The following is a 23390-nucleotide window of genomic DNA, read 5'->3' on the forward strand; positions in this document are numbered from 1 at the left end:
CTGGAAGGCCCAGTCCTGCTCCTTCTTCCAGACCCATTGCTGACCATCTCGAAGCAAAAGACGGAGCGGCTGTAGATGCTCCGACAGTTTCGGCAGAAAACTCCTCTAGAAATTAATGAGGCCGAGGTAGCTCTAACGCTCCTTCTTGTTCTGGGGCTTAGGTGCCTTGAGCACGGCATCAACTTTGCGGGGAGCCGGGGCTAGGCCAGCCTGGGAAATGACATATCCCAAGTACTCAACACTGGGGGCCAGGAAAATGCACTTTTCCAGCTTGAACTCGAGGCCGGCATCCTGCAGTCGTGCCAGGATGTTGTGCAGGTTCTGCAGGTGGTCCCCATCATCGCTGCCAGTAACCAGGATGATTGCCACGTGCCACGTGGCAATCATTGCCACGTGCCTCATGCCGCTGAAGAGGTTGTCCATCTCCCTCTGAAATATGGCTGGGGCCGAGGCCACGCCAAACAGTAAGCGCGTGTACTAGAAGAGCCCCAAAGTTGTTTTTATTGTGACATACTTCCAGGAGGCATGCTGGAGCACCAGCTGCTGGTAAGCATCTCTGAGGTCGAGTTTGGTGAACTTCTGTTCTAACCAGAGATCTTCAATCCGGGGCAACGGGTACTTCTCGACGGTAGCTAAGGGGTTGATGGTAACCTTGAAATCCCCACAGATCCTGACACTGCCGTCTCGCTTGAGGACTGGTACGATGGGAGTGGCCCATTCAGATATCTTGACAGGTACCAGGACGCCCTCTCGCTGTAACCGTTGCAGCTCCTGGGTGACCCCGTCCTTCAGGGCGAACAGCAATGGGCGAGGCTTGAAAAAACATGGCCGGGCTCCCTCAGGTACATAGATGCCAGCCGTCATGCTGGCGAATGTGTCCACTCCTGGCTGGAACAGGGACTTGAACTTGGTCAGGAGGCTGGGGACGTCTTTCACCGTATGCAGGCTGGCTTCCTGGTACTCTGGCAGACAAACGTCCAGTGCATGAATCCAGTTTTGGCCCAGCAGCGTCGGTGACGACCCCTTGGTTAAGTAAAGGGGAAGGGTTGCCTCCCTGTCGCCAAAGCGAACGCTGACCTGTGCCTGACCCTGGACCTGGAAGAGTTGCCCGGAGTAGCTGCGCAGCATCATGCCCGAAGCCTCAACGGACACGCCGGGGAAAGTACGCCTGAATAGTTTCCCGGCCGTGACCGACACGTTGGCCCCTGTGTCCAGCTCCATGGAAATGGGGTGCCCGCAGATTTCGACGGTCAGCATGTACGGTGGCACAGTTATATGCAAGTTCATTAATGTATATATTGTTACGCATTAGGAAAATGAAGACCGGTGAATGTGCTTGCGGTCCCGAGTGGGAGAAAGAAGAGGAGAACGACAAACCAGCTGGCTGCGCTTGTGCTCACCTTCGCGACCTAAAGTAAACGGCCCTCTTCATCCTTACTATTTGAAGAGGGCCGTAACAAAGTGGTGGAGGTGCTGGGTAGCGCTTACAACAACGGAACCGTCACTGCCCCAGTTTCATCGAAGCCGTCGACTTGCCGGCGTCCCGCCATCAGCCATGACCGTCTTCGACATGCCAAAAGAAGTAGCCGCTGCGAGGGCAGCACCTAGCAGTCCACTGCCATACTACCAAGTTCCACCTACCTTCGAAGGCAAAGCGGGGGAAGATGCTGACGAGTGGCTCGTCCACTACAAACGAGTGAGCAAGTCCAACGGTTGGGATGCAACCGCTCAACTCACCAATGTGGTGTTCTCTCTGACCGATACCGCTCTCGAGTGGTACGAGAACCATGAGGACACGTTTACGACGTGGGAACATTATGTTGACGAGTTAAAGCCGTGTTTCGCGGACTCAGTCGCCAAAAAGCGTGTGGGGCAGACACTGTCGCAATGGGTGCAGCTACCAGGCGAGACATGCACCACATATATCAAAGAAATGTTGAAGCTGTGCAAGGTGGTCAGTGCTTGCATGTCGGAAGAAGATAAAGTTGGACATTTGCTGAAAGGGGTGGCTGAGGATTTGTACAATTTTCTAATTGGAAAGGAAAGCCTTAGTTCTGTGTCCGACGTCATTCGACATTGCAGAACTTTTGAAACGCCCAAGATGCGTCGGATTGCGCCAAAGTTTGGTCGGTTGGCAAACGTTACGACGGTTGCCAGTGTGGACACGAGCCCTTGCCTTGACCTTCCTTCGACCATCCGACAGATTGTCCACGAGGAACTTTCCCGCCACGAAGAGATGTTACATTCAACTGCTGACCACCATGGTGTACACGTCATGTGAGGCTATGACGGCGCCTCATTCGGCCCTTCGGCAACCGATGGTTAGCGCAGTGGCCGTAGAGTACAGCGCAGCCCCGCAGTCGAGGATGACAACACGCTCTCTGATTCCGCGCTATGACCAACGCGCTCAGCGCACACCTTCTCGACGCCCGATGTATCGTCGTGACACACACCATGAACCAACCTACTACACGAGGGAAAACAATAATATCCGGTTCATCGACGTGCAAACAAGGTTTGGACCTCTCCTGGTGTGTTACTCCTGCGGTGACCGGGGCATATATCGTGGTTTTGCAACCAGGGTATGACCACGTGATATCGCCAGCCCTCAGAGATTTCTCGGCCCTCCGAACGGCCACACAGTGCCCCGTGGCCAGCACATGTATCATCTGGCAACGAGTATTGGCTGAGTAGCTCCCGGAATCGCTCCCTGGCATCTGACAGGAGTTTGACACCCCCACCGCAACATCGTGGTCCCCATTCTCCTCTTCTTTTCCCCACTCGGGACCGCAAGCACGTTCACCAGTCTTCGTTTTCCTCATGCATAACAATATTAGAAAAAGTGGCGAGGCAAGAACGCTGCCCTGTGGCACACCAGATGTTACGAAGGAAAGAGCGGGGCAGCTATTGTTAATGACAGTGGCGATTGGAGTGAAAGTTTCGGAGCCAAAATAGTGTAAGCGAGTCTACCTTTAGTGCAGTCAATTTTGTAATCATATGGCAATGGGAAACATGGTCAAAAGCTTTTGAGAAATCTAGAAATATACAATCTATATTGAAGTACAAGTCAGCGGTGAATTCTAGTATCTGGATTTCACATGACAAGGTCTTCCTGAATCCGTGCCGATAGAGAAAAAAAATTTGTTTGAATGAAGGTGATTACAAATGTGAGAGGCTACTATAGGTTCGAGCGTCTTACAGCATATGCATGCTAAAGGTATTGAACGGTAGTTTTTGGGTTTGTGCTTATCACTTCTTTTGAACACCATGGGAATTACTTTAGCAATCTTCCCAATACTGGGAAGTTGCACTGTTGATAATGATTGCTGAAATACATATCAAAGTCTTGTGCTAAAAACTGTAATAGTGTTTTTTAGTATTTCTTTAGCTGATATCGCCAACTTCGGGTGAAATAGACAATTTCAGGTCACTTACAAAGCTTAAAATAACCTTGATGCTGACGCTAATGGGCTGTATGCAAGCCTAATCAAGGTCCGAAACATCGGGCAAGTTATAATGCTGTTCCCTGGTGAATATTGATCAAAAGTTGAATGGGAAGCATATCGCTTATCTGGTAGACGTATGTGGTTATCCTCATGTAAGCAAATTGTGTTGGCATCTCTTCTGGGAGTTATTACTTGCCAGAATTTCTTTGGCTTACTCTTAAGAAGAGAAGCCTTGGGAAAAGTAGTACTTATCTCTTGCACAGCCAGTGTTCCATTTGAAATCAAGGGTCTGACAGAATCCCGTCTGGTCGGGATGGTACATGACGAAAATTAGAAGGCACCGATAAAAAAAGGAAAGATGGAATGATGTTTTGGCTCCCCCACAGGAGCCTTGTTCACAACGAGGCAGAACGATTTTGCGCCACTGTTTAAGTATGGCGCATGAGCGGACCCAGTAATCTTGCATTAATTGGAGGCAAGTATCCGTCATTGCGATTAAACATATGTGCTGTTGTCTGGATGACCAATGGTTCAAGATAGAGCCGTGCCTTTCTGTCCTTTCTTGCGCAATCACACGTGCCTCTGCCCAGTTTACGTTGTGTGCAGCAGATATCGAGTGCTCAGCAAGTGCATTTTGATGTTTGTGCCGGTTTCTGATGTCCCTTTGGTGATCACGTAACCTTCGCTCATAGCCACCTGATTGGCCGATATACACAGATGGGCAGCCGGTGCAAAGAATCGAGTACACCACACCAGGAAATTTTTTTTTCTTGAGTTTGTCCTTGACTTGGACTAGCTGATTCTTCAGTTTTCGAGCTGGCACATGTGCAGCCTGTACGTCATATGAACGAAATACACGCGCCAGGGTTTCACTGATGCCAGGCACATATGGAATGGTAGCTCGCTTCCGAATACCTGGTGTTGGTTGCAACTTTGGACAATCAAGTTGACGTTTCACAGATTCAATTACATGGTGAGGATAGCCACAGCTGGGCAGATCACGGTGTACGGGCTCAGTTTGAGCCACCTGATCTTCCCACGTTCCCACGTGGAACAGACATTTTTTCTATGGAGGAGCGATGAAACGACCGAATGTTTTTGGCAATCAGGATGCAGGATCAGGATGTTCCCTTTGTTTACAAGTGGAAGCTGCCATGCATGCATTACTTCTCAGGAGACATGTGAGAACTAATAGAGAATGCGAGAAAGCTTCTCACTCAGTTTTTCCAATGGGTTTGCTCACAGGCGCTCACTGGCATGCCTCGTCTTTGCCATGTCCCACACTATCCATTTTTCCGTTACCGATCAAGACGTGGCTTGCTGCATTGCCGTCTAAGCTGCAATCGACCACTCTGCATGACACACAACATGCCGCAGTTATGTCACACCTACTTACAATATAAAAGTAAGTCGCGTAAATTTGATAACATTTGTACAACATTTGTACGCTAAAGAACACTGACAAGGAAGCATGCTTAGAGACATTAACAGCTTTAGACAATTTCTCGAGATGAAGCTGTTTAACCTAATAGTACTACGGAAATATGCAAAGCGGAGAGGAGTAATTAATAAAGGAAATTACTTCTCTCCATCTTGCGGGTTTCCGCAGAACTATTACGTCAACCTTCTGCTTTTGCTTCGAGTGGTTGATGAATTCAACTTTGCCCTGCCATCTGCTAGGCACCTGGTTAGCTTAGATAGTAGAGCGGCTGCCCCAGAAATGTGGTGGTCCCGGGTTCGAGTCCCGAACCAGTATAAATTTTTCTTCAACTGCGAGGGTTTTTCTTTCAAGGGACCCGTATGGGTTTCCTTTGTAGCAATTTGCTACAATTGGTTTTGCAATTGCAGCATACCCAACAGCATGCTTATTACAGCACAATCTAAAAGCATAGTTAATAAAAAATTTAATTAGCAACACATCTGCAGGCTTGGAATGACGCCTGACATTGGCAAAAGATGCCGAGAGCGAGTGCGGATATACTAATCCAGATACAACCAAATTAGGAAGGCCCACTAAGCTTCAACAAAGACAATCCCTCACCAGTACAGGAATTGGCCTCCCTGGTACAGTATTTGGCCACTACCTCCCTGATAATTCCTACAATTTACCCATGGCTTTCAGTCCCCAGCAGCTGCGGAGCATCTGACCAAGGTGGCAGTCTAACCTGTAATGCAGCAGAGGGTACCAAGAATCTCTGGGTTCGGACAGGCTGCCAATGGAAACTGACTCTGTCAACCTTTAAATGCCAAACTCTGTCAAGTGAGGCTAGCTTAGCAGGACTCTTTTGAGAAACTATCAGTCATTGTTTGGGATATCGGCCTTGGTGAGATTAGAAGAACTGGTGAGGCTTATACATTGCTGAATAATGGCCATGTCCCCTGCTATAGAGGTCTCCCAGATAAGAAGCAATATGGGATAGGATTTCTAATCCATAAGGACATAGCGAGCAACATTGATCAATTCTACAGCATTAATGAGAGGGTAGTTGTAGTCATAATCAAACTTAATAAGAGGTATAGATTAAAAGTAGTACAAGCCTATGCTCCAACATCCAGTCACAATGATGATGAAGTACATCAGTTTTATGAAGATGTAGAATTAGCGATGCGAAAAGTGCAAACTCAGTACAGTGAAACCTCGTTAAACCGTAGTCGGCCGGAGCTCGGAAAAAGTACGTACTAAACGGTACTACTGTTTAACCGAAATAGCATGAGATCGCACTTACCTGTCGAAAACGGAACTCAGAGAGGGTGGGATGAAAGGGGAAAAAAACATGCAGTATTTATTCACTTCGCGCGACATAAATGTTATTTTCGTTTGATGCCGCGGCGGCCTAGCACGACGACAGCGGCCTCAAACTTACTGAAGCTGCGTGCCAGCTTCTCAGCCAGCCCCCTCCTCTCGGCAAACACTCGCACGGCAATCCTCGTTGGCGTTACGTATTCTCCGTGCACGCGCGCAGTAGTGCTGCATAAGTCCCGGGGCGCCTTTTTCATTGCCAGGTGCCGGAGTTCGGAAAACTTTTCGTTTGGAATAGTTACGTTATCGCGCCCCTGTTCTCGTTGCGACGATTGCATTCATGAGGCTGACGTAGCGCGCAGCTTATGCCACTGTCGGGCCTGAATCGCCCGTGCTGTCGCTTTCCGTGTCGTCCTCATCACTGTCGCTAGTCGACACTTCGGCAACAACAGAGGCAACGATGGCGAAAAGTCGAACCTTGTAGCCGACATCTCTTCGCGGTCGCAGCAGCGCTGCCGAGCAACTTCGCATTCCAAATGCCACACACTGTAGTCAACAGCAGATCCATGTCGCGGGCCAACGCCGACTTCTTCGTGTCACGTTCGATAGCACGGACGATGTCTAATTTTTCTTCTATGCTGAGCACCCGGCGTCTTTTTTATCCGAGCTTCGGCATGACATGAGTCCTCGCTTGCACGACGCCACAACACAGAACACCTATACAAACTTAGAGAAGGGAAACTGTACCTTCCACAGTGCTACGAAAATAAGCATAGCGGTGGCGTCGTGAACTAAAGTATGCGACCACAGGTGGCGCTGTACAACAGGAAACGGAAACGGGGTTTTGCACACGCTTTACCAGGTGTTCTGTGGGTTTACTGGGTTTCTGGCTGCTGCGCCTCGATCGTGCTCCCGCCAGTTTAGTTGCTGTGTAGCAAACGTAGCGCCTGCATATTAATAGGCGCTACGTTTGCCACACAGCAACCAAACTGGCGGGAGCACGATCGAGGCGCAGCAGAATACATGTAGCACTGAGTCATACCGAGTTAAGGCACACTCTAAACTGACTTTTAAGGGCATCCCGAGCGGTTTTTCGTTTATTACGCCGCCGTTACCCTGAGTTAAATTGTGCCGCCGCGCTCCAGCTGTTGCATATCGTGTAGGGCTACTGACAGAATGCGGTTTCCAGGTGGCACGATGGCCTCGACTGGAATAAACGCACACGACACCAAAGATTGAGTAAGCCTGAAAATATTTTATTTGCATTTTACAAGTACAACAAAAAGCACACGTCTACGCATCCACACAAACGCGGTTACATAGTCAAGAAATGGCTCATTAATAAGGGTAGCACAAACGCACAAGAAAGAAGACCTGAGCTACAAAACGTACGGTCGGCTGCTAAGTATAATAATTTCCCTGTCACCGCGCGTCACTTTTATACAGCATCTTTACAGCACTACCAGGCCGGGTAGTTTGGCGGAAAGAACGCAACCGCTTATACGGCCGTCAGCTGCCTCTTCCTTACGGTGTCATAATTATCCTAATCTCCGCATCAACGTCGTGCAAGTTCGCATACAGGTATCTGTATCTGAACCATATGTGCCAGCTTAATACACGTGTAGTGAAATTATGATAACCACTGCGTCTTATCAAACGTATTGGTTTTGCAAATGCGCATTACAGCTGACGGAACGACATACTGTAAGTGAAGCACAAGAGAGCAAGGACAAAAGGAGGATACAACACTTGAAGAAATGAAGAATTAGTAGGCATACAGCAAACAAGCGATGACGGAGAACACACAATGATGCATCGGGTGTTCTGTGACATCGGTTTGCGTACTTGCGGTGTTATGGAGATCAACGGCATAAAAACGTACCTTCAAGCGTACTCCCTCAACCTCCGCCGCATTCATTATGATAACCAACGCCTAAACAAAATGAGGCACTATTCTTTGCCAAGAGTAGACCTTTTTACAGCAAGTCTATGTAATGACTCGCAGACGAAACCAGCATGCTTTCGAAAACGTTTTACCGCCGTAGTATTCGAACGCCAACGGCCAGGAAACACATCGATACCAATAGGCTGTCGGCTGTCGGTGGTTAATCGAGCACAAAAACCTTGACGCTATGACTAAAAAGCAGCTTCAACAATCAAATATTTAAAAAATCAACTGCCTATTTGCCTGAGGTAAAAAAGCATCCTTAGACACCTCGATTGTTCATGTCAATGGTTTGTGTAAATTAAAAAATTCAGCATGTTTAGCGCCCCTAGCAGAGAAAGCACAAATTAAAGTAGTCGACCAAATTACAGTAGCTCCACTTGCGCGCTTACGCTGAAACGCGCCTCGATTGATTTTTCGCCCTCTGTGGCCATTTGTTGAACTTGAGAGTGTGCGGGGCCTGGCCACAACACTCCATACGCTCTCTGGCACGGCGTCGAAATGATGTTGATGTTGATGCGGCTTCACGTGCAAACGCACAGGGCGCTTGGAGGCCGTTGTACCGATCTCTGAGGCTCGTTGTTCTGCTGAGCCGCTCGATGGAGACGACTCACCGCCGAGTGTGCGACGAAAAGTGGAAACGCTACGTTTTAACCGATGCGTACGCAATAAGCTGGTACGGTTTATGCGGATACAAAATACATTATGTTCAATGGCCGCTGAGTCGGGGAATTGACTTTACTACTTTTAAACCGAAACTACTGTTTAAGCGGGTACGGTTTAACGAGGTTTTACTGTATACTGTAGTCATGGGCGACTTCAATGCAAAAGTGAGGGAAAAGCAGGCTGATGAACTAGCAACTGGCAACTACGGTGTCGATTCTAGGAACGCTAGAGAGATGCCGGTAGAATTCGCAGAAAGGAATAAGCGGAGAATAATGAACACCTTTTTCAAGAAGCATAGCAACAGAAAGTGGACCTGGAAAAGCCCTAATGGTGAAACAAGAAATGAAATTGATTTCATACTTTCTGCTGATTCCAGCATAGTGCAGGATGTAGAATTGATAGGTAGGGTAAAGTGCAGTGATCATAGGTTAGTGAGGGCTAGGATTCACCTCAATTTGAAGAGAGAAAGAGCAAAATTGGTCAAGAAGAAACAGGTCAACCTAGAGGCAATAAGGGTAAAAGCAGACAAATTCAGGCTGGCACTTGCAAACAAATATGCAGCCTTACAACAGAGCGATGAAAATGGCATAGAGATAATGAATGAAACCGTAACTGGACTGGCTTCAGAGGCAAAAATTGAAGTGGGAGGCAAGGCACCAAGGCAACCAGTAGGCAAGCTCTCCCAAGTAACAAAGGACTTAATAAAGTAAAGACAAAGAATGAGAGTGTCCAACTCAAGAGATAAGATAGAACTCGCGGAACTGTAAAAACTGATAACCAAGGCGAAAATAAGTGATATTCAAAACTATAACACAGTGTCGCGGTACAACGCGGACAGAACACAGAAAGACGTCCTTCACGAACAACCGGACAATCTGTTCAAAAACAAACAGAGCAGAGACACGTCTTCTTCGTCATCACCCAATCTCGCTCTGACCTACTAGACAGAGTCCGTTGGTGCTCCCATCGTCGTTGTCGTCTGCATAGAATACACACGTCATTTGTCCCTCCCTACGAGAGCATCGTCCCGATGCTAGACAAGAAATGTCAGTTGCGGAAGTAAAGGCCGCTAGCATAGTTATTCGCTGACATACGGCTTTATGTGGACAACGTGCACAAGTTCAGGACGGTGGGTGCGGCGCCGCGTACATTTCGGATTATCGGGAACGACCTCGTAGGTGACATCACTGAGTCGCCGCAATACCCGATATGGTCCGAAGTATCGCCTTAACAGTTTCTCGGAGAGGCCTCGTTTTCGTACGGGTGTCCAAACCCATACTCTGTCGCCGACTTCATAGGTAACTATTCTATGGTGAAGATCGTAGCGGCCTGCGTCGTAGTCTTGCTGCTGGCAGATCCGCAAGCGCGCGAGCTGCCGAGGTTCTTCTGCGCGTTGCGTAAACACATCGGCGTCCGTATCAGCGTCGTCAAAGTCGTGTGGAAGCATCGCATCCAGCATCGTTCATACTTCTCGGAGTCATGCGCGTCGTCTCTTGTTTCACTGTGTTATATGCAAAGGTGATATACGGTAGGATGTCATCCCAATTTTTATGTTCGACATCCACGTACATTGACAGCATGTCTTCAATGGTTTTGTTTAGGCGCTCTGTTAACCCATTGGTTTGTGGATGGTAGGCGGTTGACTTTCGATGGGCCGTTCCACTTAGTAGCAAGACGTGATCTAAAAGTGCAGCCGTAAATGCGGTTCCTCGGTCTGTTATTACGACGGTTGGTGCGCCGTGTCGCAACACCACATGCTCAATGAAAAAGCGCGCTACCTCGGCTGCTGTGCTGCTTTGGATTGCCTTTGTTTCAGCGTAGCGTATGAGATAGTCGGTCGCTACGATAACAAAACGATTCCCTGCAGTACAAGTAGGAAGTGGGCCCAATATATCCATTCCGATTTGGTCAAATGGTCTTCAAGGAACCTGGACGGGTTGTAGGAGACTGGCTGGTTTCGACGGAGGCGACTTGCGCCTCTGGCAGTCGAGGCAAGTGCGAACGTGATGCTTCACGGTGGTGGTAAGTCTCGGCTAGTAGTATCTCTGCTGCACTCTGGCCAGCATTCTCGTGTAGCCTAAGTGACCAGAAGTCACCTCGTTGTGACAGGCTTCAAGTACTTCCGTACGGAGAGCTGCAGGAATGACGAGCAGATAGGGGGACCCGGTCGAAGAAAAGTTTCGCTCGTAAAGTACTTTCGCCCGCAAGCAAAACAACAGTCCTCTTGCGAAAACTCTAGGCGGTTTTGCAGACCTGCCCTCTAAGTAATTGATGAGTTCAAGCAACTCAGGGTCGTCCCGTTGTTGTTGCGCGATGGTGGATGTGTCCAGAACACAAAGAAATGCTCAGTCTTCTTCTTCGGGCGGAGCAGGTGACTCTATCCGCGATCGAGACAAGCAGTGAGCATCCGTATGTCGTTTCCCCGACTTGTACGTGACAGTCATGTCAAACTCTTGCAGCCTTAGGCTCCAACGCGCCAGTCGTCCAGAAGGATCTTTAAGGTTTGTCAACCAACATGGTGAATGGTGGTCGCTGATAACTGTGAAGTGGCGGCCATACAAATATGGGCAAAATTTCATAACCGCCCATACCACGGTGAGGCATTCTTTCTCAGTTGTGGAGTAATTAGCCTCTGTACGTGAGAGTGTTCTAGTTGCATAGGCAAGCACTCTTTCTGTGTCGTCTTGCCGCTGCACAAGAACAGCTCCCAAGCCAACATTGCTGGCATCAGTGTGAAGCAATGTAGGAGCGGTCTCATCAAAGTGAGCAAGCACTGGAGGTGTCTGGAGACGTTGCCGCAAGTCGTTGAATGCACCTTGCTCTTCGTCGCCCCATACAAAAAGCAACGTCGTCTCTCGTCAGGCGAGTTAACGGCGACGCAATGCGCACAGAGTCTGCAATAAACCGCCGGTAATAGGCACAGAGGCCGAGGAAGCGCCTGACAGCCTTTTTATCGGATGGTACGGGAAACTGTGTGACGGCTGCAATTTTTTCAGGATCCGGCCGGACACCTGCATGGCTGATGACGTGACCGAGAAACTGCAGTTCCGCGAAGCCAAAGTAGCACTTCTGCGGCTTCAGGGTGAGGCCGGCGGACCGTATGGACTGCAGAACCGCTTCAAGCCGTTCGAGGTGTTCTTCAAACGTTGCGGAGAACACGATGACGTCGTCAAGATACACTAAGCAGGTTTTCCACTTCAGACCGGAAAGTACAGTATCCATGAGGCGTTGGAACGTAGCAGGGGCAGAACACAAGCCGAAAGGCAAGACTTTAAATTTGTATAGGCCGTCTGGCGTCACGAAAGCAGTTTTTTCACGATCTCTCGGGTCTACTTCGATTTGCCAATATCCGCTTTTTAAGTCCATTGAAGAGAAGTAACGTGCCTGTCGAAGCCTGTCGAGTGAATCATCTATACAGGGAAGTGGGTATACGTCTTTCTTTGTCACCTTATTTAGCTTTCGGTAGTCTACACAGAAACGCAAGCTGCCGTCTTTTTTCTTGACCAGAACTACAGGAGATGCCCAGGGACTCGTTGATGGTTGGATCACGTCATCTTCAAGCATTTTTGTCACTTGTTGTTGTATGGCTTCACGTTCTCTAGGAGCCACACGATATGGATTTTGGTGAATTGGTCTTGCCGTATCCTCTGTAATTATTCGGTGCTTTGTTAGAGGCATCCGACCGACGCTGGACGTCGACGCTCTCGTTCGTGCTGCGACAAAGCAGTGCTAACGTCAAGTACAGGAGTTGGGTCTTGCATAGGTGCTTCTTCGAGTAGTGAGCAGCAGCCATGAACATCCGCAATGGCGTCAAAATAAGCCACAGCCGTGCCCTTAGGAAGGTGCCGTCGCTCTGTGCTAAAATTTGTTAGCAACAGGTTTGTGCGCCCGTCGGTGACATTCACGATTCCTCGTGCGACCAAGATACCGTGAGTAAACAACAACGTGGTTATTTGGTCGGAACTCCTTCACAACGAAACGGTATGTCACATGCTACCGAAACAAGGGCACACGATTGAGGGGGGATGACGACGTCGTCTTCTGTTAGACGGAATGAGTTGTGTTGCGGCGAAAAGCAATGGACTAAACCGGAGCTCTCATAAAACGTCACCATGCGGTCCGGGATGTTAATTACGGCGCCATATTCTTTTAGGAAGTCCATTCCAATAATAAAATCTTTGCAGCATACAGGAAGGACAATGAATGCGGCCACAAAAGAAGAATCCCCGATGTTAACTCTAGCAGTACATCTTCCAGTAGGCATCAGTAATTGGTCACCTGCCGTCCTTATGCGAGGTCTCGTCCATGGCGTCTTTACTTTCTTCAGGCGGAGGACGAGTTCCTGACTCATTATAGAGAAGTCAGCACCAGTGTCGACTAACACTGTCGCTGGCTGCCCATCCACGAAAACATCAATGTCGGTGCTCACAATTTCTTCAGTGTTTATCAGCTTCACGTCGTTCTGCAGCGAGAATGTTGGGGGCTTTTTAGTGTCTTGCGGCAGGCCTGCAACCTTGCCCCCAGAGGTCGCCGCCTTCAGTTTCCCTGACGGAGGCTGGGTGATCTTCGTCCTCGGAGCTCCGCAAAAGTATGTCTAGTAGATGAAGCCATCTGACGTGGAGGGGTTGGAGAGCGCGACAGACGGCCAAAATCGGACCGATTATTGGGCACGGATTCATCATTCGGGTGCGCTATTGGGGGTCCCTGAAAAGCAGCGTCGTCGCGGCGTAGCATGGCGTCGTCATTTGCACGTCGACCATAGGACCACGGACGAAGGGGTCGAAATGATGTGTCACGATGCCAGCAATGACGCGAAATATGGCCGGCGCCTCCGCAGTGAAAACAGAGTGGGCGCCTATCGACAGTGCGCCATACGTCGGTTCTCCGAAGTTGCAGCCATCCCATAGCGTCGTTGACCAAGACGCGGCGAACGACGGCTGCCGGTATGACTGAAGCGGCGTAACGGCTGCGCGCTTCGAAGCCTCCTCCTGTGGCGGCGACCAAGGAGTGGCTGTCGGAGGTTGGTGGTACGGTGATGTGGTTGCAACCGGTGGTGGACATCGGACAGCGGCGGCGTAACTCAGGGGTCGCTGGTGGTCTTGAAGATCGGTTACCGGGAACGCCTGCTGGATTTCGTCACGCACCACTTCGGCGATTGACGCGACGGGTCTATCAAGTGTCGGTGCCATGATCTTTTGAATTTACTCTCTGATGAGCTCCCTGACCAACTCACGCAAGGAGTTCTGATACTCGGCAGTCACTGAGGCGGCATTGATTGTAGTGCTGGCGGACAGTCGATCGTATTGCCTGCATCTTTGATGAAGGGCCCTCTCAATAGCCGTAGCCTCTTTGATAAACTCAGCGACAGTGACTGGTGGATTGCGCACGAGCCCCGCGAACAACTGCTCTTTTACGCCTCGCATGAGGTAGTGCAACTTCCTATCTTCGGTCATGTTCGGGTCGGCTCTATGAAAGAGGCGGGCCATGTCCTCGGCGAACATTGTGACCGACTCATTAGGTTGTTTCACGCGTAGCTCCATCATTTGCTGGGCGCGGTCGCGTCGGTCGGCACTCGCAAAAGTTTCCGTGATCCTCTGCTGAAAGTCATGCCAGCTCGTGAGGCTACCTTCGCGGTTCTCGAACCAAGTACGGCCACTGTCCTCAAGGGCGAAATAGACGTGGGAGAGCTTTTGCTGCTCAGTCCACTGATTAATCTGTGCGACGCGTTCATACTTGTCCAGCCAGTCTTCAATGTCTTCGAAGACTGCACCGCAATAGCGATCGGGAACCAGCGGATGCAGAACGGTTACCTGTTGTGGAGTGGGAAACCGACTGGTTTGGGGTGCTTGTGGTGGACTGGTTTCGGCCATTGCGAGGTGTGTGCAGCTCCTGGAGAGAGGTGGTTGAAGAGCGGAGAACTCCTGGGCAAGGCCTAGCAGTCGACGGCTAAATTGATGCACGGGTGTCGTAACTGGTGACAGTGTGTCCGGGCTAGATGAGCGACTCCCAGAAGGACTCCGACGCATCAGACGCGGTCAATACCCAGCACCTCCACCAGTGTCGCGGTACAACGCGGACAGAACACAGGAAGACGTCCTTCACGAACAACCGTATAATCTGTTCAAAAACAAACAGAGCAGAGACACGTCTTCTTCATCATCACCCAATCTTGCTCTGACCCACTAGACAGAGTCCGTTAGTGCTCCCATCGTCGTCGTCGTCTGCATAGGATACACGCGTCAATAGGAAAGAATCAAGGAGTCGTAAAAAGTGGACATAGCCTGAAATCAGTAAGAAAGAAACTTGGCATAGCACAAACCAAGATGTATGCACTGAAAGATAAGCAGGGTAATATCATCAGCAATCTCGAAGATATAGTAAAAGCAGCGGAAGAATTCTGTACTGACCTATACTGTACCTAGAGGAATCAGGATACCTCCATTAGAAATGGTATAAAGTTTGTAAACAGGGATGAAGTGCCTCAGACAGGCTGGCCAACGTTTCGATAGGAGGACCTATCTTCGTCAAAGGCGAAGATAGGTCCTCCTATCGAAACGTTGGCCAGCCTGTCTGAGGCACTTCAACCCTGTTTACAAACTTTATACCACAGTGTGCTATTCCATCTGTCAGCCCCTTTCTTGTTTTTGGACTTCCATTAGAAATAGTAATGAACAGGATACAGAAACTTCTTCCATAACTAGCGGTGACGTTAGAAGGGCCTTGCAAGACATGAAACAAGGAAGAGCGGCAGGAGAAGATGGAATAACAGTCGATTTAATCAAAGATGGAGGAGACATAATGATTGGAAAACTGGCGGCTCTTTATACAAAGCGTCTATCGACTGCAAGGGTCCCAGAAAACTGGAAGAATACAAACATTAAACTAATCCACAAAACGGGAGACGTTAAATAATTGAAAAATTATAGGCCCATTAGCTTACTCCCAGTATTATATAAAATATTTACCAAAATAATCTGCAATAGAATAAGGGTAACACTGGACTTTAGTCCACCAAGGGAACAGGCTGGCTTCAGGAAGGGATACTCTACAATGGATCACATCCATGTAATTAATCAGTTTATCGAGAAATCTGGAGAGTACAATAATACCCCTGTCACACCGGGCGTTTTAATGTCAATCGAATCGAATGGCATTCGGTGCAACGAATGTCATTCGCCCGCGGAGGTGCTACACTCGAAAAATTAATGTCATTCGGTGGCAATCATTCCGAAAAAATGTGGCGACTAATGTAGAACAAGGTAGGTATAAAGTGCTTGCATAAGTGCATATAAAGTGCTTGCCGATGCCTGATGAACCAAAACGTGTAACCAGGCGCCCAAATGTTTACAATATGGCCAACGAGCAGAGTGAGGGCAGCACGGTGGCATGAGTGGCGGCCAGCAGCTGCTGAGCTGGAGAGTAACAACAGTTTGCAACAGCCTGCCGTACAGGTTTTGTCTCTTTAAAGTAACAAGTCCATTAAAACATGCCAAAGTTATTATTTCATTACAAGTACCGCTTTCAATTTGCAAACACTCTGTCCTGTTTTGCTTTGTTTCTGAGGTTGAGAGTACACATTCGCTCCAAGTGTGAAGCCGAATGAGTTTCTCGAACTCATTCGATTGCGGAAGTCATCCGGTGCTAATGGCATTAAATATCACTGTGTAGCAGCCGAATAATGTGTTTCGATGCTAATGCCATTCGATTCAAATGACATTAAAATGCCCAGTGTGACAGGGGTATAAGCCTCTCTATATGGGTTTCCTAGATTATGAAAAGGCATTTGATTTAGTAGAGATACCAGCATTCACGGACGCATTATGTAATCAAGGAGTACAAAATGCTTACGTAAATACCTTGGAAAATATCTACAGAGGTTTCACAGCTGCCTTAATTCTACACAAGAAAAGCAGGAAGATACCTATGAAGAAAAGGGTCAGATAGGGAAACACAATCTCTCCAATGCTACTCACTGCGTGCTTGGAAGAAGTATTCAAGCTATTAAACTGGGAAGGCTAAGGAGTAAGGACCGACGGCGAATATCTCAGCAACCTTCAGTTTGCCGATGACATTGTTCTATTCAGCAATGTAGATGAGTTACAACAAATGATTGAGGACCTTAATAGAGTGTAAGAGTGGAGTTTAAGATTAATATGCAGAAGACAAAGAATAATGAATGGGCAAGGAAACAAGAGTTCAGGATCGCCAGTCAGCCTCTAGAGTCTGTGAAGGAGTATGTTTACCTAGGTCAACTAATCACAGGGAACCCTGATCATGAGAAGGAAATTTATAGAAGAATAAAAATGGGTTGGATTGCACATGGCAGACATTGTCAGTGCCTCACTGGAAGCCTACCATTATCACTAAAAAGGAAGGTGTACAATCAGTGCATTTTATCAGCGCTGACATATGGGGCAGAGACTTGGAGACTGACAAAGAAGCTTGAGAACAAGTTAACCCTTTAAGGCGCCTTGTACGCAATTGTTTACATTGTACGTCTGGTGTTTTTTTCGGGTTTAGGGCGCGCAATTTTCTATTAGGTTGGCTTTAGCGCATTCCCAAACTTTAAACTGACAACCATGTGCATTTTGGGCACCATCTGTCGCATTTCGGTGGAGATGTTCATATCAAAACAAGAAATGACGGACGCCCGAGCAGCAAGGAGCGGTGAGTCAAGTTCTTATTTTTTTAGAGCCGCTTTTTTTTTATTGTGGCAAGCGAAAAAAATTAGACACGCTTGTGCATCATATGAAGTACCGAGGAGTGATAATTTCATCCATTCTGAGGAGATGACCGAACGCTAACGCTCGCACGCGCATGTGTACACGATTGTGTACAAAGCGCCGTGGTCGCTGCAGAAATGAAGAACGCTGAGAGTTGCTTTGATTTTCTTTCCAGGTTTTTTGGCCATTCGTCGTTCTTTTTTCTATAATGCAAACAAGCATAAGAAAACCCAAAAGTCAGCTGAAAGGCTTTTGGAGCTCATTGCTGATAAACGTTTCAGACGTCGGGGAAAGTGACGAAGAAGAAGCCACGTGTGAAGCGACCGACGCCTGCGTTGCAGCTGCGTTCACCAACCTCACAGAAGAGGAAGATGCTGCTGCAGGGAAAACGCAAGCTGAAGTGGACACTGAGGTTGCTTTTTCCTTTTGTGGACCTGGGTATCTGCAGTTCTTGGCTGGACTACCTTCGTGACAATCAAACGCTGCCTAGAGCTAAACTCCTATATTTGATGAATTTTCGCTTGCAAGTTGCCGAAGCATTAAGTCGGTACTACCCCAGAAAACGCGTGGAAGGCCTTCTCTTACAGAGATCCAAGCACCACAACCAAAGATAGGACAAAAAAGCAAAAATATCACTTCCTTGCACCGACGCGCACTACGAATCCTTTGACCATTGGCCCGAATCCTGCGACCAGAAGGTGCGAATGAGGTGCAAGCTCGAGAAGTGCACAGGAGGCGCCCGGATATTCTGCATGAAATTCACCGTGCCACAGTGCCTGACGAAAGAGAGAAATTGCTTCCTCGCATTCCACAAGTGAATTTTGTGACCACCGAGGCGCTGTGTACACAATTGTGTACGATGTTGCAAATAATAAAGTTTCATGATAACATTCAAGAATTGGATGGTTTTGTCTTTCTTAGGTCCGAAAAAGAATGTTTACACATAAAAAAATTTTTTCTATGCATAATTGCAAGTGGCGCCTGAAAGGGTTAAGGACCATGCAAAGAGTGATGGAATGAAGATTGCTAGGCATAACGTTAAGAGACAGAAAGAGGGCGGTTTGGATCAGAGAGCAAACGGGTATAGACGATATTTTGATTGAAATCAAGAGAAAAAAAAAACGAAGCTGGGCAGGTTATCTAGTGCACTGGTTAGATAACCGTTGGACCATTGGGGTTACAGAATGGGTTCCAAGAGAAGGAAACGCAGTTGAGGATGGCAGAAGACTAAGTGGAGCGATGAAATTAGGAAATTCGCGGGCGCTAGTTAGAATCGGTTGGCGCAGGACAGGGGTAATTGGAGATCGCAGGGACAGGCCTTCACCCTGCAGTGGACATAAAACAGGCTGATGATGATGATGATGATCTTGCTGGAGATTATAGCAGAAATTCTGGTGTCTGCCAGTGTTACGACCATTTGGCCAGCAAAATGTGCCACTTTCAAAAGAGAGGCAAATGCTGGGGAAGGTTAAAGAAGAAAACTGTTCAAAGTTCCAAGCAGCAATGAACAAGAACTTTCATGTTGGTATGAAATTCTTGTGGGTAAAACTTCTGCGGTTCTCACCCATGTTCTTCGGACAAAGGAACGACAACACAGTAGTGCCAACAATCACAAGGGCATTTATTGCACCTTTCATAGACTAATGCGTAAAGTCATGCGGCAAGGCCGGATTACAGAAGACGGGAGCTATACGGGAAAACAACATATCAGGAGACGCGTAAGAGTCGTGCATCCCCACAAACTGAACCATGCTTGTCTAATATATTCCATAGTTTTGTGCATATGAACCTACAAGAACTTTCATTTCACTAGGGCCACTTGTCAAAGTGATGCTATGAGCAGCAAATATTAATGTATCAAATCTCTATTTAAACTTTGACACCACATCATTACTAAAGCAAGTCAAAGAAAATACAGCAGTCGCACAACATGTCTTTAAAGGTACCTCATCGATTAATTAATTCTTGTCTAAAATATTCAGTTTCTGCAGGCACGTATCACTGTGACATTTTTAGCAGTGTGTACTATATATATGCATATGTCCCTTACGGCTATGTGCTGTATGTGTTCACTTTTGGTAATGCATTGTCATTTGTTTTAACATTTTGAAATGCAGTTATGGATGGTGATGCAGTAGCACTGTTTGTACTTTTCCATGTCTCCTTTCTTTCCTTTCTGGTGAGCACATAGCAGGGCAAGTTTGGCATGTGTAAGCTGACATGCAAAATTGTACACTCCACTAACAGCCACAAATTCTCCATGACAACCATTGCTGCTGATGTTGCTCTGGAGGCCCAAATACATGACCTGCAGCCTATCCTCGATGTTGCTTTGTTGAACATGTCATAATGCAGCCCACGTCTACTATGTGTGTGGCCTTTATTAACACTGGCCTATCTCATGTCCACTGCAGTACAAAGGCCCCCCACCAGCCCTCGTATGGGTCCCATCCATTAGTCCACACTTATCCACTTCTGCTTCTTCCCTTTTGAAATTTCAGCTACCCTTGTTTACTATAAAATCTGCATTGGCCTCTACCACCCATAATTTTCTGTTCTACTGCTCTGAATGAGGGGCCCGATTTGGCATGATGGAACTTGGCTTTTTCTCAAGTGTTATCCCACGAGTGAAAAGTGTGCCACCACTCCTGTGCACTAATGGCAAAGAGCTACTTGCCATGGCAGGTGCGCAGCCAGTCCACATTAAAGGCCTCAGTGTCTGCAGGGTCGGTGAGCACAGCCGATGGTCCCAGCAGACGCTCAAAAGTGGCCACGTCTGCATCATTCAGCATGGCATAGGGGCCCCGGTGTTCATGCACACGGCTGCTGGATGCATGGCGCCGGCCCAGCTGCCCGCATCGCCGCAGCATCATCGCTGCAAGAAAACAAGCAAGCCTTCACAAGTGTTCCACCACACCCAGACGAGGCTGTGGCCATTCATCTCTCCAGCCAAACTGAGGGCACACTTGTATTTACAAAATATCTCAAATGCACTTTTGGGATTTTGCACAAGTGACGGTCAGGATAAACAAAAAAGTGCATAATACATGTGCAACACATATATTAAATGAAAAATAAATTATATATACAAATATTCAATATGTAGGCAGGCCTACGTAAAACGTAAACACTTTGCTTGAAGAAGCGCAAGCACAAGGCATAGAACAGTAGCTACCCATGACAAAGGGGTATGATCACACATTCTTGGAAATTCACAATTTATGAAACAAAACATTTTACAAGAACACAAAGAAGCATTTGGTGAACCTGAATAGTACATCTCATAGTGACACAGGAGCATAAAATTGCATACAATATCTGCATTGGCCTCTACCACCCATAATTTTCTGTTCTATTGCTCTGAATGAGGGGCCCTATTTGGAATGATGGAACCTGGCTTTTCCTCAAGTGTTATCCCACGAGTGAAATGTTTACAATATTAGAAACAAAAAAATTGTGGCAGAAGCCATCTCACGATAGACTGCCGACGGTTATGCATCAGCACTGAATCAATATAACGACACACCTTATTGCCACCATCGAAACAAGTATGAGGCATGCGCTGCAGCAGGACTCCTCTTTCGCATTCCTCTAAGAATAATCGGCACCATCTGGTGCCGCTGCCGTGAAGGCTGTGCGTGGCCTTCAAAATTCTTGACGTGCTGGTGTGTGCGAATGCTAAGAAATGCATGTGGCAACCAAGCTTCTATCTTGTGCTTCTTTCTGGACATGCTGTGCCATCTAGTGGTGCTGCCGAGAAGTCCGGGCATGGCCTCGGAGACAAGAGGTGGTGCGCCGGTACCTGTGAATTCTGAGAACTGTTTCCTTGCTTGTCATACTGAGTGACACAAGTTGGCAAAATGTTCATTCAAGAGTGCCACCCACCTACCGGCACATAGCCAGTGCCCCAAGTTGGCATCAAAGAGCTTCACTGAAGAACAGCACAGACCAAGTGCCACACACCCAGTGTTCCAAGTCAGCGTCAAAGAGTTTCTTCGAACAGCAGTGCCTACCCAGTGCGACATCTACACTGACCTATGTCAGCGTGAAAGAGGCTCGTTAAATAGTGACACGTATGTACACATTGACATACACTCAGTGACCCAGGTTGGTCCGATGGTTGGTTTTGAACACTGTTCCTTCATAACAGCAGCCAGATGCACTATCCATTTGAACCCGGGCCACCCACTGAGCCAGGATGGAGGAAAAACATTTAGCTGCAAAGGTATATAGCCCCTACAAAGTGCATGAAGTACCCAAAGAATGCCAATGCATTAAAACAAGAGAATGTAAATGGTTTACATAAGTGGTGAACAAAAGTGCAAGTCTAATGCAAACCGAAATTTAATAGCAAAATACCTGCATTATATCAGCTAAAGAAAAGCAATTCTATGGCAACACTGAAACTTGTATAAGCTTGAGTGGCTATGCTAACAGAAAGATCAGGGAAATGTAGTAGTAGTATATCGCAGTTCTTCCACTGAACACTTAGTTCAGGAAGTCAGTAGGGCTAAAAGGCAATTTTGTGTAAAGCAGACATTTGAAGAACTTGGTGCCCCCTCCCAATCTTTATCAAAACAAGTGTGAAACATGTTTAAAACTATTTTTAGTGCTACCAGCATGAGTGTTATTTTTATGAGTATTTGTATTGCAGAATTGAAAAAAATGTGGTGTATATGCGAACAGCAATACTGAGGGCCAAACATGCACTATGTTCGCATCTGTTGAGTGAAGTAACAGCATGGACTACATAAACAATTTGGCTGCACAATGATTTGTTTTAGTCATGCACAGAACAAATCTCCATACCATTTATGCTTGAAGGGCAGTGTCTTTCACCCTGCACAGGGTGAAAGACAGACACTGAATTATTGGACAAAGCGCTTCTACTTGCATCAAGCAGCACACTGTAAGAACTGTATGTGCTGCTGCCACAATTTAAGTACAAGTCTTGTATTACCATTGTGACCAGACAGTAAAAGAAATTGTGAAGACAGTGAAGTCGCATTTTTGGACCTTTGATAGTCTCATCAGAACGCAAGTTTTTGTTGTGCTGATATCACAATGAACCTTGCTTTTATCCCAACTTGCATTTTCTTCACTTTATTTATTTATTTATTTTATTTTGTTCTGTGAGTAGTACTTGTTAGCACAGTATATAAAGCTAGGTTGCTTTAACAAATTTTCATCAACTTAAAGTACAGCGATTTGTCCCGTCGTTATGTGTCTTTCTTTCGTCCTATGCAGCCTTCAAGCACGAATCAGCACCACCTTGCCCTCCACACCCTTATGAGTATATCGCTAGTTCATTGTATTACGGGATCCTGACAGGTCGAGACAACACGCGATAATTAAAGGCTTAATACCTGTTACAAGAGATAGTAGTACTACAAATTCTGGCTTCCGCACAGGAGCCTTGTTCGATTGTTCAGAAAAATTTTGTTATAGTATTGACATCTTCTATAAACACACTTTGTTTCTACCAAGTTCAAAACACACGGTGTTCTATGGACAAGAAGTTAGCTAAATGCGTCATTATATCGAGAATTTTGTGATGTTGAAGTTCTTTAAAATCAGCGTTCAACGATATATGTGTGTTTACGATGATTAAGTTCAATTGGAAGCCAGCACTTGTCTTTGTTGCTCCTTCCCGCCATTTGTCCTCTGTTGCGCTGTACACATAATAATGGATTACCGACTAAACCAGTCTCACACCTTGCTTTTTGTTGCCCCTCCTTCTTGCGCCTATCAAGGCCTGCAGCATTCTGTAAATTATTAAATAAAATGACACATACTCCAATAATAACAAAGCATGGATGCAAAATTAGCTATGAACGGTATGTCTGAAGGAAAACAAATGAACTGAGAAT

At 47.2% G+C, this 23390-nt stretch overlaps 1 protein-coding gene across 4 annotated transcripts in view; it reads right to left on the reverse strand.

Moving 5' to 3' along the window:
* D2hgdh (D-2-hydroxyglutaric acid dehydrogenase) overlaps positions 1-23390 on the reverse strand; it is a 122408-nt gene that overhangs the window by 93006 nt on the left and 6012 nt on the right. For all 4 annotated transcript variants that reach the window (XM_050172649.3, XM_055067244.2, XM_055067245.2 and 1 more), the window contains exon 2: positions 20198-20395. In XM_050172649.3, the coding sequence (XP_050028606.2) occupies positions 20198-20393 (196 nt within the window). In that variant the 5' untranslated portion in view covers positions 20394-20395. The remainder of the gene's footprint in view (positions 1-20197; positions 20396-23390) is intronic.

This window comes from Dermacentor andersoni, chromosome 3 (assembly GCF_023375885.2).
Source record: "Dermacentor andersoni chromosome 3, qqDerAnde1_hic_scaffold, whole genome shotgun sequence".
Lineage (NCBI taxonomy): Eukaryota > Metazoa > Arthropoda > Arachnida > Ixodida > Ixodidae > Dermacentor > Dermacentor andersoni.